The sequence below is a fragment of the Staurois parvus genome, unplaced genomic scaffold (assembly GCF_062004578.1).
Source record: "Staurois parvus isolate SC_StPar_1 unplaced genomic scaffold, SC_StPar_1.0 ptg000014l, whole genome shotgun sequence".
Classification (NCBI taxonomy): domain Eukaryota; kingdom Metazoa; phylum Chordata; class Amphibia; order Anura; family Ranidae; genus Staurois; species Staurois parvus.
Window position 1 is genome coordinate 256,568 of NW_028317810.1, and position 15,376 is coordinate 271,943.

The following is a 15,376-nucleotide window of genomic DNA, read 5'->3' on the forward strand; positions in this document are numbered from 1 at the left end:
TTGGTATCAGTGGGAGGAATAGTGCCCCATCATTGGTGTCAGTGGGAGGAATAGTGCTCCATCATTGGTGTCAGTGGGGGGAATAGTGCCCCATCATTGGTGTCAGTGGGAGGAATAGTGCCCCATTGTGGGTGTCAGTGGGAGGAATAGTGCCCCATCGTGGGTGTCATTGGGAGGAATAGTGCCCCATCGTGGGTGTCATTGGGAGGAATAGTGCCCCATCATTGGTGTCAGTGGGAGGAATAGTGCCCCATTGTGGGTGTCATTGGGAGGAATAGTGCCTCATCATTGGTGTCAGTGGGAGGAATAGTGCCCCATCATTGGTGTCAGTAGGAGGAATAGTGCCCCATCATTGGTGTCAGTGGGAGGAATAGTGCCCCATCATTGGTGTCAGTGTGGTGGAGGGGGGAATAGTGCCCCATCATTGGGGTCGGGGGGGGGGGGGAATAGTGACCCATCATTGGTGTCAGTAGGGGGGGGGGGGGGGAATAGTGTCCCATCGTTGGTGTCGGTGGGGGGAGGAATAGTGCCCCATTCTTGGTGTCAGTGGGGGGAGGAATAGTGCCCCATCGTTGGTGTCAGTGGGGGGAGGAATAGTGCCCCATCGTTGGTGTCAGTGGGGGGAGGAATAGTGCCCCATCGTTGGTATTAGTGACACAAATGATGGGGCACTATCCCTCCCACTGACACCAATGATACTTACCTTGCTGACTCCTGCTCCAGCCTGGGCTCGCTCTCTCCCTCTCCCATCTACAGCCTGCATACCTGGCTGCAGCAGCAAAATTTGCACTTACCTGTCAGCTGTCTTCCTTCTCTGGCCTCTCTCTTCACTCGCTCCTGCAGCTCCCTCGATCTTCTTTGATCTACGCGCGCTGCCGCTCGGCTCCTCCTCTCCAAGCTCCACCTCCTCGCCGGTGATTGGCCGCCTGTGTGCCTCTCCTGAGCTACAGTTCCGGTGGACAATCAGCGGCGAGGAGGCGGAGCTGTTGAGTGATCCCGGAGGTGTGGCGAGGTGACAGGGGCAGCATATTATCCCGCCCACACATCGCCTGAGACAGAGGAGCGGTGTCTCGGTTCCTAAGACCATCGGAAATATGTGTTTTCCGATGGTCTTAGGCGACCCCTGTGAAATGGTCGTTCGACCCCCAAAAGGGTCGCGACCCCCAGGTTGAGAACCGCTGCTCTACATAAAGATGGCCTAGGCCAGTGGTCGGCAAGCCGCGGCTCGCGAGCCACATGCGGTTCTTTGCACACTTTAATGCGGCTCTTCTGTGTGCCGGGCGCCCGCTCCCCTCCCTCCTCTCGGGCGGCTGCCCCAAAAGTCAGGACTCTGCAGCTAGCCCAGCAATGGGCAAACTACGGCCCGGCGGACCTTTTAATCCGGCCCGCGGAGCGTGGCAAACATTGGCTGTCAGGATGTAGGCGGGGCAGCGTGACGAACTACTCTCCTCTCACAGTCCGCCCTGAAGACCGGAACGGCGTGGGAACACGGCGAGAGGAACGCGCGGAGCAAAGGTAAGTGAATTGACACAATATGGGGGATGAATTACTATATGGGGGATGAATTACTATATGGGGGATGAATTACTATGGGGGATGAATTACTATATGGGGGGATGAATTACTATAGGGGGGATGAATTACTATATGGGGGGATGAATTACTATATGGGGGGATGAATTACTATATGGGGGGATGAATTACTATATGGGGGATGAATTACTATATGGGGGATGAATTACTATATGGGGGATGAATTACTATATGGGGGATGTATTTTCAGTTTTAAAAATGTGGCTCTCAAAATAAATTTCAATCGTGGTTTTGGCGAGATTTGGCTCAGTTGAAAAAAAAGGTTGCCCACCACTGGCCTAGGCTATAAGAAGATTGCGAAGACCCTGAAAGTGAGCTGCAGCACGGTGGCCAAGACCATACAGCAGTTTAACAGGACAGGTTCCACTCAGAACAGGTCTTGCCATGATCGACCAAAGGAATTGAGTGCGCGTGCTCAGCATCATATCCAGAGGTTGTCTTTGGGAAATAGACGTATGAGTGCTGCCAGCATTACTGCAGAGGTTGAAGGGGTGGGGGGTCAGCCTGTCGGTGCTCAGACCATACACCGCACACTGCATCAAATTGGTCTGCATGGCTATCGTCCCAGAAGGAAGCCTCTTCTAAAGATGATGCACAAGAAAGCTGCAAACAGTTTGCTGAAGACAAGCAGACTAAGGAAATGGATTACTGGAATAATGTCCTGTGGTCTGATGAGACCAAGATAAACTGATTTGGTTCAGATTGTGTCAAGCGTGTGTGGCAGCAACCAGGTGAGGAGTACAAAGACAAGTGTGTCTTGCCTACAGTCAAGCATGGTGGTGGGAGTGTCATGGTCTGGGGCTGCATGAGCGCTGCCGGCTCTGGGAAGCTACAGTTCACTGAGGGAACCATGAATGCCAACATGTACTGTGACATACTGAAGCAGAGCGTGATCCCCTCCCTTTGGAGACTGGGCCGCAGGGCAGTATTCCCACATAACGACCCCAAACACACCTCCAAGACGACCACTGCCTTGCTAAAGAAGCTGAGGGTAAAGGTGATGGTCTGGCCAAGCATGTCTCTAGACCTAAACCCTGTTGAGCATCCTCAAACGAAAGGTGGAGGAGCACAAACATCCACCATCTTGTGATGTCGTCATAGAGGAGTAGAAGAGGACTCCAGTGGCAACCTGTGAAGCTCTGGTGAACTCCATGCCCAAGAGGGTTAAGGTAGTGCTGGAAAATAATGGTGGCCACACAAAATATTGACACTTTGGGCCCAATTTGGACATTTTCACTTAGGGGTACTCACTTTTGTTGCCAGAGGTTTAGACATTAATGACTGTGTGTTGTGTGTGTGTGTATGTACGTACGTATATGTGTGTGTACAGTGTACAAGAAATGATTAAAAGACTGAGGGCTACATTACACCACAGAAACGTAGTTCGGATGCGTTTCTGTATGCACATTTTTTATGCATTCTGTTGCATTTATCCCTTTCTTTCTTCACTTAACTGGAACTGATCGCACTGCAGTGAACTATGCCATTGGGAACCATATAACCTACCAGCCATGCATTTTTGATGCAGAAAAAAATGCACTGGACTGACTACATGTGGTGTGAACCGGCCCTAAAACAATTTCCTGCAAAGAAGAGCGTGAATACTAGCATTTTCCACTGCACATGTTTCAGGTCTTTATTTTTTGCTACAGTTGCTGAAAAACCTACAGCATCTGACAATACAAGTAGTGTTGGATTCCTGTTTCCCCTGCTGCATGCCATGGTTCCTCCTGCGGATGACCGTGAATCCAGTACTCCCTGAAGTGCTGGAAGCTGAAAATTGTTCAGTAATTGTATCCCAAAAGAGCAAAGACCTTGCAGCACAGGTAGTTGGATAGGATAGTATTTGTGGCATGGGTAGGTATTTACCCTTTTCCTTGGGGGGGTTTGTTTGATTTCTGTTTTTGTTTTTTGTTTTTTAATCGTGATAGTCACTTTTAAATAGTACTAAGACATGACTTGCTACACTGTATTTGCTTCCTTTTAGGTCAGATAGACAACCGTAGCAAATTGAGGAACATCACAGAGCTTCGTCTAGCAGGACTGGACATTACAGATGCCTCACTACGCCTAATGATTCGACATATGCCTCTTCTTTCCAAACTGGACCTGAGTTACTGTAACCATGTGACTGATCAGTCCATCAACCTGCTCACTGCAGTGGGTACATCTACCAGGGATTCTCTGTCAGAAATTAATTTATCAGGTAAATAGTGCCAGAGATCAAAAGGCAGGTGACAGCTTTTTATCTTTTCAACTGAATTTGTGTTTGTCTTCAGAAAGATATTCCTGTGCTTTTAAGATAAGAGAAAATGAAAGGCTTAGGCCACCCAAAAGTGATATTTCCATTGTACTGGAGTCTGGTGGGCTGCATGGCCATTTTGTTATGTCTTAAAGTGTTACTAAACCCACAACAGTAAATCAGTCTGTATATGCAGTAAAGCATGCTTGTTATACTCACTGTGGAAACTAAGGAGTTCATCCTCCATTTTGTGTAAAAAGGATGTTTGATCCTGTCTTTGATCCTCCCCCCTTCTTCCAGTGTCTCCTAAATATCTCTTGATAGAACAGAGGCTCATGGGCAAGCTGCAGAGGCTCAGTTTTGTGTGTATTGCTAGAGAGCTTTTTTTGCTTTTTTTTTCTTCCTTCCTTAAGAGAGTGCATGTGACCAGCACAGGGCCAATAAGCACTGTCAAGACAGAGGTCAGGGGTCCTGCATCCTCCTACATGAGAATGCAAACATACAAGTTGTAACCAGTGCCTTGCTAGACACTAATAGAAGTCACAAGACTTCTCTAACTGCTGATGAGAAAAGGTATTTAGCAGTTTATATCTACTAAAATAATAGCATTTCCATGTTCTGTGTACTGTGGGAGACCAGATATAGTGAATGCAGGGTCCTGGGTTTAGTAACACTTTAAATACTTTCAGGATTTTTATGGACCTCATTGACAAATGTTTGGAGCCCCTTTCTAAAGATTGGTTCTCTTTGAGAGACCCTGACCTGGCTGCAACGCTAGTCTTCCAGACCTTAGTTAACTCGGCTAAGGAAATCTGAAAGGAATCCAGTTTCCATTCAAACCCTTTTACAGTATTTAGCACTGCTGGGACAAGTTGTTGGTCACCTTTTTCATTTCCAATATGGGTATCCTTTCAGTCAACACAAGTGCCTGCTTTGCATGTTATTCGATGGACAGCATAATTTTGGAACTGCCTTGGATTCCTTTTATCAAGAATGTCACCAGAGGCAAAAGTACTACATCTGCCCTTGCAGAAAAAACCTTTGGTTTGCTCCAGGAAGGCTAATGCCTCGTTGGGGGTCAAGGAGAGTCCCTTTCGTTTCTCCCAGGCCTCAGCTCCAAAGCCAAGCATCAAGTCCAAACCTACCCAGACTGTCTGCATTTTCTGGAATTTCAAGTCCTGCAAACTCTCAGATAACTTTTTAAGATTTTGCAGACTTTTGGACAACCAGCATTTCAGATGCTTGGGTCCAGGAGGTGGTTTCCAGGGGCTACATGCTAGAATTCTGCTCTCAGGCCCCTCTTCAGTTCATGTCTTCCAACCTATATGTGTGATTGCACAGATTAGAAAATTATTATGCAGTCCTTGCAGACCTTCTGCAGCAGAGGGTTGTCTCCCTAGTACCTGTGGATGAATGCTTTCAGGGGTTCTTACTCCAACCTATTCACAGTTCAAAAACCAAAAGGGGAGCATCTGCCCCATTGAGGACATCAAGAACCTAAGTGCCTTTATTTGGGTTCAGAAATGTACTGTGTCTGCAATAGCCTCTATCCATCAAGGAAACTCTCTTGTCTTTGTGGACATCAAGGATGCTTATTTGCATGACCCCATCTTTCTAGTGCATCAGCGATTCATTCATTTTCCTGTGGGTCCCTAACAATTTCAGTTTGTGGCCTTGCTGTTTAGCTTAACTTCTGTACATCGCATGTTCACCAACGTGCTTGGCCCCGGTGCTAGACTTGCTGTGTTCCTTGGGTATACCTATTGTGGGAAATCTGGATTATCTCCTGCTCTGGGAATAGTTGGCTTAGGTTCTGGCCAGCACCATCCAGAAATTGCAAGGTTTGGTTATGTCATGAACTTTCAGACGTCCACACTTTAACCCAACTCATCGCTTGGGATAAATATCTGTCTTGGGAAATAGGGACAAGGTGGTCTGGATGCCCAGAACTTATTTCCTACCTAAGGTAATTTGTCTTTTATCTCAACCAGAACATCATTCTTCTGTTTTTGTCCAGCTCCATCAGAAAGAAACTTCCCTCCAGTGCCTGAATGTAGTTCATGCTACGTGGACGCACGTCTCAGCCACTGCTTTCATTACAAAGACTGACTCTCTTGGTCATTCCTGTGGGTCCCTGTAGAGGTGGCTCAGGTCGATCTTCATCCAAGCTTATGATCTTTTGAGGATTGGGTTCCACCCTTTCTTGTCAAGACACACTGGTCATTGGGTGCTTCTTGAACTTTTCAGCATCAAGCTACTGTTTCCCAGTTTTGTAAGGCTGTCATCTGGTTTTCTGTTCACACATGTTCTAACTTCTAGCAGGTGAACATTTAGGCCTGATTTTATGCCTTCAGCTAAAGCAGTGTTAACCCCCCCCCCCCCCCCCCAAAATGTATTAAAGCAGAGTTAGTTTTTTTGAACTATGGCTCCTGGTCTTGCCAATGTCATTAAAGTTTGCAATGTTTGTTTTTTTTTGTTTGCATTTGTAAGCATATTATCTTATTTAGCCAGTAAATATAGCTACTTCTGACGTACCTCAGCAAGGTACATCATATCCGGCCTCCCATTGGCTTCTGGGTTATTAGTATCATCGATTCCAAGAGTCCAAAGGGATCCTCCGCTTCCAGCACCGCGGAATTTACAAACCCGAAATGACACACTGCCAGACGGAGATGAGCACTATTTTTGAATAGGGAAACCAGGTCTCCATAACAGTGGGACGGGAACTTCCTCTAACGTGGCCGTTATGGCAGCTTGGTATACATGGTGTGTGCCACGCTTGGTTCACAATGCGCAGGCGCGAGATCAGGAGGTGCATGTTTGGTAACCAGCTGCACCATTTCCCAGAAGAAACAGCGAGCAGGCTTCGGATGCCCACAGTAAGGATGGAATCTTACTGGATCCAGAGGGTACAGTGAGTAAAAAATGATTTACTAAGACCACAAACATTTTCATATGCAGCAGGTGCAATTTAGATTGCATAAGCTGCGACTATCACATGGGTGATTTAAGAAAAAAAAAAAAAAGGCCTGAACTGCACTTTTTAAATGAAAGGTTATGAGTTCCTGGATATTGTGGCTACATTTGGTTTTTTTTTTAATGCATTTTTCACTTATTTACACCTGGTCATCCTGCCAGTACTTTAACACAGTTACCCAGAAAAAGTAGCAATTAGAGGGTGGAGACAAACCATTTAACCTTGACAGAGGTGTTTTACAATGCTTTCAGCTTTTATTAATTTCTGTAAATCCTTCTAGGCCCCTTTTATACGAAAGGCTCGATTAGGTTCACCTGTCAGCTTTTCAGACGGAATAAAGAAACAGCGCCTCTAAGTGTATACTGCAATATTTAATAAGAAGGTAAGTAGGTAACTCACATGTGAATTTAAAAACCGGCTCATATGATGGAGATGTAACACGTCTGTAGCCACATGTTAGGTGACTGATCCAGAGAGGAGATAGCCTAGGTTCGCCAACAGATGGTGCTATGTATGTGAAGCATGGGTGGTGAAGCCTGGCAGTATCCAAGATGTCCGGGGTCGGTCACCTTCGGCGTCTGATGTTATCAATGTGCGATGCGTTTCTGAGCATGCACGGGACAAGCGTCGCTGGCGCGCCCTTTTTCATCTCCATCATATGAGCCTGTTTTTAAATTCTAAGATATGAGTTGTTACTTACCTTCTAATTAAATATTATCGCAGTATTCACTTAAAAGCGCTGTGTTTCTTTGTTTCTTCTACTGCAGAGTTTGCTTCGCTCCATCGCAGCTTGCCCTTAGTGCCTACTGGACTATCCCTGCCCACTTTGGAACTTATTACAACATATACATGGACTGCTAAACCATGCGCCTGTCATTCTCGTACAGCTTTTCAGACGGACCTGATCAGACCCTGCATTCAGCTCTATGGACTGGTGGGTGTGAATGGACTTGTGTCCATCTACACCCACCTACCTGTAGTCCAGTGTTTCTCAACTCCAGTCCTCATGGAGCCCCAACAGGTCATGTTTTCAGGATTTCCCTCAGATGAAACAGCTGTGGTAATTACTAAGGCAGTGAAACTGATCAAATCACCTGTGCAAAATAATGGAAATCCTGAAAACATGACCTGTTGGGGGTCCATGAGGACTGGAGTTGAGAAACACTGCTGTAGTCCAATCGTGGTCTGCGTATCCTAAAAGGAGTTCAGCCTAGATTGTAAGCTCCAAGGAGCAGGGCCCTCCTATCCCTCTTGTATTGAACTGTATTGTCTCCCGTTATATTGTAAAGCGCTGAGCAAACTGTTGGGGCTATATAAATCCTGTATAATAATAATAAATAATAATTTGTTAGCCAAGTCCATTTTAACTTGGTAATCTAATGCTACCTTCTCTGAAGACTGATGGTGCTGCTTTCCAAAGGTGTCTGCTTTGCATTTTGGACAATGTTTTTGTTTGTTTTTTTTCCCTGTGGACCAGTTAGTGTTATTTGCTGTTGTCCACCGCTCAGTTGGATTTCTCTTGGCCGCCCCAACAGTCTCAGAATTCCTGTATCCCTCATTGAACGAGACAAAGGAAGTGGAATGTAAATTTTAAGAATTGGATTTTAGTGTAAGTACAAAACTACTAGAGGTGTCAAGCACCTATCGCTGTAAAGAACAAAGCTAGATCAGTCAAGTCTTATTTTATAAGGGTATGCTACACCACAAATTGCCAAAGATTTGCTTAAAAAATGTAGATTATGCTACTTGTACTTTGTGCTTAAAAAAAAAAAAGTACTCTTTATTGCCTATTTTGAATGACAAATTTTATCTTTGTTTCCAGACTGCAATAATGTTACAGACCAGTGCCTGACTTACTTTAAACGCTGTGGCAACATCTGTCTGATTGACCTCAGGTACTGCAAGCAAGTCACCAAGGAAAGTTGCGAACAGTTCATTGCCGAAATGTCAGTAATTGTACAGTTTGGACAAACAGAGGAAAAGCTTCTTCAAAAGATTAGTTAATGTAATAGGAAAAACAGATTACTTTCCTTCAAGCTGCACCTGAAAGACAATATTGGCCTTAAAAGTAGAGAGGTTTGACGTTCACCTCTGTAATATCACGTTTTCATCCAATGGTTTCTCCAGCACCGCAAACACCAGCTGTTAAAGGTTGACACTGGAATAAGGGTTTGACCTTTTCAAGGACTTTTTTTTTTTTTTTTTTACAAATCCAAGGGCATGCGCTTGGTAACGTTTATTGTATTGGCTCTTAAACTGTTCAACTTCCGAGCTTTGTGTGTCTTTAGAAGTGGACCATACAGAACACGGAAGCCTTCCAAAAGTTGGTGAAAAAAAAATACTTTTGTCATACATTATGCAGAAATATTTTTCTACACATCTATTTGAAAGTTATATTTCCAGTGTATGATACCAGTGTTCTTTTCTGGGGAGGGGGGTAGGTATAAGAACTGCCAATCTTTCCATGTACAGTTACTGAAGGCAGTGATACCTTATTAATGAGCCCACATTGTGACCACTTCTAAAGCATGTTTAAATTCGCTTTTTCTTTTTTTTTTTTTTTTTTTTTTTTACATGAGACATGTGCATGCTGAGCAAACATGTATGTTTATTTGTTTGACACACATCCTCTCTGCACACAAAGATCCAGCATTGCATGATGATTTGTGGCCTGTTGAACAAACTTCTTGTAATGCAGGGCAAAGTGACCAGGCAGTCTCCACTAATGTGCCATTGGACAACCCGTCCAAAACTTAAGGCCCGACAGTAACATACTTGCCTTCAGAAGTGCCATTGTTGTAAGGTGTTGTTCTTGTAACCAGTTTAACTTCTAGTTTAACTGTTCACAGGACAGAAACAAAAACATGTTTACCACCATTTCCTGGCTACAGATTGTTAAAAAAAAAGAAAAAAAAAATAGAGCCAGATCAGGTACAAAGAAGAACTTGGGTCTCTTCAATCACCACTTGTAAATCTCCTTTAGTAAAAGAGATGCCCCTTGCACTGGAAACTTAAGAATGGGGTAATCATTATACGGGAGATTGAACAGGTAAATGCATTTACACCAATGCATTACAAGTCTATCCCACTCCTAACCCACGGAGTCAGATGTATACTTTTTTAATGTAAGTAATGTTGTTGGATTTAAAGTGTATCATGTTTATTTATGGACACATTTATTAAATTGTTTTACTAAATGGTCTGTCTTTTATTGTGAAACTGACATTCAGGATGATGATGATTTTTTTATGTTCGTAGACAATGGGGTTGATTTACTAAAAATGGAGAGTGCAAAATCTGGTGCAGCTGCAAATGGTAGCCAATCCGCTTCTAACTTCAGCTTGTTCAATTAAGCTTTGACCAAAAAAAAAATATATATATATATAAAAACTTGAACCTGATTGGTTTCTAATCAGGTTCAAGTTTTTGGGGTTTTTTTTCGGTAGATGGTACCTGTACTAGATCGCCAGGTAGAAATAAAAGAGAAAAAGCCTAAAAAAAAAAAAACTAATGCAGCTAACACATTTAAATGGCAAGTTTAGATTCACACCATACAATGTAGTGGCAGACACTGAGCTTGTATAATGCTCACAATGGCATGCTGGCATTGGTTAGAACAGTTATGTGACTGCACTGACCAATAATCTCTTGGAAGCATTCCAGCGTCCTGGGAGAAGAAAATTTCATGCTGACCAATGACCACTCCATATTTCAATCGTTATGTTGCTTACAGGCTTCAGGACTGCTAGCTCAGCATTCTTTTTTTTTTTCTCTTTTGTTGTTTTGACATGCGTCGCCCTTCCATGTGCCCCTTGCTGTGAATGCCAGTTATAGACTGGGGCAGTGGCCATTTTTTGTACTGTTGTATTGTTGGTAAGTGGGTGCACTGGACACCCTGATTGCCATTGTGCTACATGTTGGGTGTCCAGTGCTCTCCTGTACCTTTTAAGGAGGGGTGGGCTCCCTCAGCTCCCCCTGCCCTTGGATCTATCCATTAAATACATGTACCTCTACTATGGAGGCTCTAAAAATTTGTAGAGTTAGGAACTACAGAATATCGGGGTGCCGTTACTGTAGTTTACACAGGTATTTGAGTTAAAAACTGGTTTAGTTTGCATGTATTTGCAAATGTGTGCTAATGAATGCCCAAGCACTTGACGTTTACACATGTTTAGGCACGCCAGGCATTTTTTCCTGCCAAAATACTGCTGCTCCTGAATGCACTGGCTGTGGGTTTTTTTTTTTTTCCTCCCACTAAACCCCTCACCTCTAAATGCCTATGTGGGCATGGGCACATAGGATAACACTGAGGTGCATTTAGAGCCAGAAAAAAGATGCCTCTAAAAGTAGCATTTATAACTCCCAGTCTGCATGAGGCCTAAAAGTCTCGCCTGCTGTACTTTTTTTGTGCATTTGACAGCCCATTGAAATGAATGGGCTGTCAAAATTGAGCTGCGCAGGACTCACAATCATTTCCGGTGTTTTAAGCTTTAAACTTGGGAACATATGTTGACTAATATAGTACCTTGAGCATTATAGACATACCTCAAGAACAAGGTACAATCTATAAAAAGTGAAAAATATGCTAGTTACAATGCCTTGAATAAGTATTCATACTCCTTGAAATTTTCCACATTTTATCATGTTACAACCAAAACCATTAATGTAGTTTATTGGGATTTTATGTGATAAACCAACACAAAGTGGTACATAATTGTGAAGTGGAAGGAAAATGAGAAATTGTTTTCAGAAAGGTTTACAAATATCTGAAAAGTGTGGTGTGCTTTTGTATTCAGCCGCCTTTACTCTGATACTCCTAACTAAAATCTAGTAGAACCAATTGCCTTCAGAAGTCACCTAATTAGTAAATAAGAGTCCACCTGTGTGTTATTTAATCCCAGTATAAATACAGCTGTTCTATGAAGCTCTCAGACGTTTGTTAGAGAACATTAGTGAACAAACCGCATCATGAAGGCCAAGGAACACACCAGAGAGGTCAGGGATAGAGATGTGGAGAAGTTTAAAGCAGGGTTAAGTTATAAAAGAAAAAAAAAATATCCCAAGCTTTGAACATCTCACGTAGCACTGTTCAATCCATCATCTGAAAATGGAAAGAGTATGGCACAACTGCAAACCTACCAAGAGATGGCCGTCCACCTAAACTGACAGACTGGGAAAGGAGAGCATTAATCAGAGAAGCAACCAGGAGGCCCATGGTAACTCTGGAGGAGCTGCAGAGATCCACAGCTCAGGTGGGAGAATTTGTCCACAGGACAACTATTGGTTGTGCTCTCCACAAATATGGCCTTTATGGAAGAGTGACGAGAAGAAAGCCATAAGGCGTCCTGTTTGCGAGAAGCCATATGGGGGACACAGCAAATGTGTGGAAGAAGTTGCACTGGTCAGATGAGACAAAAATTTTAAGCATTTTGCTTTTAGGCCAAAAAGTTCAAACGGAGTTGATGGGAAGATGGATGGAGCCAAATACAGGGCAATCTTAGAAGAAAACCTGTTAAAGTCTGCAAAGGACTTGTCCTGCTGGAAGGTGAACCTCCATCCCAGTTTCAACGACCCTAAACATACAGTCAGAGCTACAATGGAATAGTTTAGATCAAAGCATATTCATGTGTTAGAATGGCCCAGTCAAAGTCCAGACCTAAATCCAATTGAGAATCTGTGGCAAGACTTGAAAATTGCTGTTCACAGACTCTCTCCATCCAATCCAACAGAGCTTGAGCTATTTTGCAAAGAAGAATGGGCAAAAAATTCACTCTCTAGATGTGCAAAACTGGTAGAGACATCCCCAAAAATACTTGAGGCTGTAATTGCAGTGAAAGGTGGTTTTATAAAGTATTGACTCAGGGGGGCTGAATACAAATGCACGCCACACTTTTCATTTATTTGTAAAAGATTTTGAAAAACATTTATCATTTTTCTTCAACTTCACAATTATGTGCCACTTTGTGTTGGCCTATCACATAAAATCCCAATAAAATACGTTTGTTTTTGGTTGTAACGTGACAAAATGTGGAAAACAATAAGGGGTATGAATACTTTTTCAAGACACTGTATTTCTCCTTCTGCACAGGTATGAGGAATCCTCTTTTTGTAAAATAAACCAAGTGATGTTGGGAGAGGACCCTTCTGATAAGCAGTTACAAGCCTTCTCTCTTTGGAGAATGATGGCTTTTTGCATCTACTCTTGTTACCAGTAGCATCTGTGATAATGGTACCAAGAGAACACACCTTCCTCCGGAAAAAGCCTAAGGAAAAGCATACAAAGCATTTTTCCTCTCTGGTAAACAATGCTTTAATTTTTCCACTCTTGCACACTCTTTTTTGAGACCACCCTCTGAATTTGATTCCCAGTCCATCTGCAAGGTCTGGGGTACAAAGTCTGCCATACGCTTAGAATTGGGGACACAAATTTGTGCTGAAAAGGTTTCTCTAACTGCAGTTGTCAACCTTTGTGGACACTTGGATAGCTTGTATCTCAGACACTTGGGTGCAGAAGGTGAGATCTCAGGGTTACAGATGGAAATTTCACTCCCTGCAACCACCTCAGTTTCTCACCTCCAACTTTCCTGTGTCACTGCTCAAATTAGCAGATCTCCATCAAGTACTCTTCAGTCTTTTGGACTAAACTGTCATTACAATAATTGCTGTGGCAGAACACTTTCAAGGATTTTAATCCAGCTTGTTCACCTTTCCCAAATCTAAAGCTGAGATGCTTCAGGCCCAGAATCCACCAGGTCTGCCGTTGCCTCTCTTCCTCAGACTTTGGCTGCTGTGGACATGTTTGTCATTTTCTAATGCATTGACATTTCTTATGTTTTGTGGAGCCCTTACACTACCAGTTCATAGACCTACCCATTGGCCTGTCTTCTGCAGCTCCGGTGTTTACCAAGGTGCTGGCCCTGTTGTGCTCGCATGGCATCCCCAGCGTTGAATGTTTAGTCAACCTCCTATTGAGGGAGCAGTTGGCACAAAACTTTTAGTTTGGATAATTTAGGTTTGAAAGGATCCTAAACCTTTAGAAATCATCACTGGAAAAGACTCAGCGGTTGGATTATCTGAGTATAGTCATGGACACAAACCAGACTTTCTCCCACAGGATAAACTTCAGACTCTCCAATCTCAGATTTGTGATCTCCAGTTTAGGAGTTATCCAACTCTCCCTTTTGCATGAAAACCCTAGATGTGATGGTAATCTCCTTTTAGTGCAGTTTGCCCAGTTTCACTCCAAACTTCCACAACACAATATTCTGTTGTTATGGGACAAGTAAATCAACTTCCTGGACAGACTGATTTGTTTGACACCGAGGATCTGTTTGCCCCTAACGTCTTTCCTAGCTTTTAAAAGATCTCCATGGCGGATGCCAACCTGTCAGCCAGGAGGTGTCCTGGGCACCCTGTCAATGTGGGATACCTGGTTGTCATTGGAGTCTCATCTTGCAATCATCTTGTAATGTAGGATGATTTTGGTGTTTCTGCAGTGTTTATTCCTGATTTGTAATCCTAGACAGACCCCGTAAGGTTACACCAACTTCCTATTCCACCATCTCAAGGTGGCTAGGGAAGCCCATCATCCAAGCTTATGGTCTTAAAGGATAAGTTCACGAAATATTAAAAAGGTGAACCAAATCCATGCACATAACAACCGTCTTGCCGGTGTAGCGCTCCATATTCCTCAATACGTCTCCATAATAATGCTTGCAATGGCAAGCACCCATTGATAAGTTCTTTCTTTTGAGACACCTTACCAGAAGCCTCAAATGCACTATGCATTGGTCAGAGCTTGCCATTGCAAGCATTGTGATGGATACTCATTCCAGGCTGCAAATTACAGTCTATGGACAGCTACAACAGCCGCATGCTGCATCATTGCCACTGTGTGCAGCAGGGTTCAAAGGGGTGCCAGGATATTTAGAGTTAATTCACATTTTTCATGAAAAGGTGAACTTAACCCTTAAGGATTGCGCCTCACCCTATGCAGTTGAAGAGTATTCTCATAGCTTTCTAAAGCACTTACAGATCTACCACCTGGTCTTCTATTCTCACGTTCTCTAAGGTCTGTTGGGTAGCCATTGTGGTCTCATCTGCCAACTTTGCACATAAGGTCCTTCAGGTGGTTCTCTGTTGTTTTCTTGGGCCTTTTAGGATTTGTTGTGTTGCATACCGCTTACTTGGGAAGTTTTCAGGACTTCCAAAAACACTCCGTGTCCCTCAGTGAGAAAAATAATTTCACTTACTATAAACTGCTGGATGGAAACAGAAAAGGTCAGCGGTACTGTACCAGAAGGCAGACAAAAAAAAACAGATTTCCAAAAAGCCAAAGAAGTGCGAAGGAATGTAGAGTGTACATGCGGCACTATCCTGTTAAAAAGGGAGGTACATTGCAAAATACGTAAACCTCAATATATAACTCAACTGAAGGAGAGTAAGGGACTAGGTTGAACTAAGCCTTGGTACAAAAACATGGTAAGAGCAATGCATAAGGTGCTGAAAACACATCCCTGTAGAGAGAAGTACAGTTGTCATCCTAGGACATACAGTTTTGTTCA

At 43.5% G+C, this 15,376-nt stretch overlaps 1 protein-coding gene across 5 annotated transcripts in view; it reads left to right on the forward strand.

Moving 5' to 3' along the window:
* Positions 1–10,009, forward strand: part of KDM2B (lysine demethylase 2B) — a 189,440-nt gene extending 179,431 nt beyond the window's left edge. For all 5 annotated transcript variants that reach the window (XM_089676473.1, XM_089676478.1, XM_089676486.1 and 2 more), the window contains 2 exons: positions 3,581–3,799; positions 8,635–10,009. In XM_089676473.1, the coding sequence (XP_089532599.1) occupies positions 3,581–3,799; positions 8,635–8,816 (401 nt within the window). In that variant the 3' untranslated portion in view covers positions 8,817–10,009. The remainder of the gene's footprint in view (positions 1–3,580; positions 3,800–8,634) is intronic.
* The last annotated feature ends 5,367 nt before the right edge of the window (positions 10,010–15,376 follow it).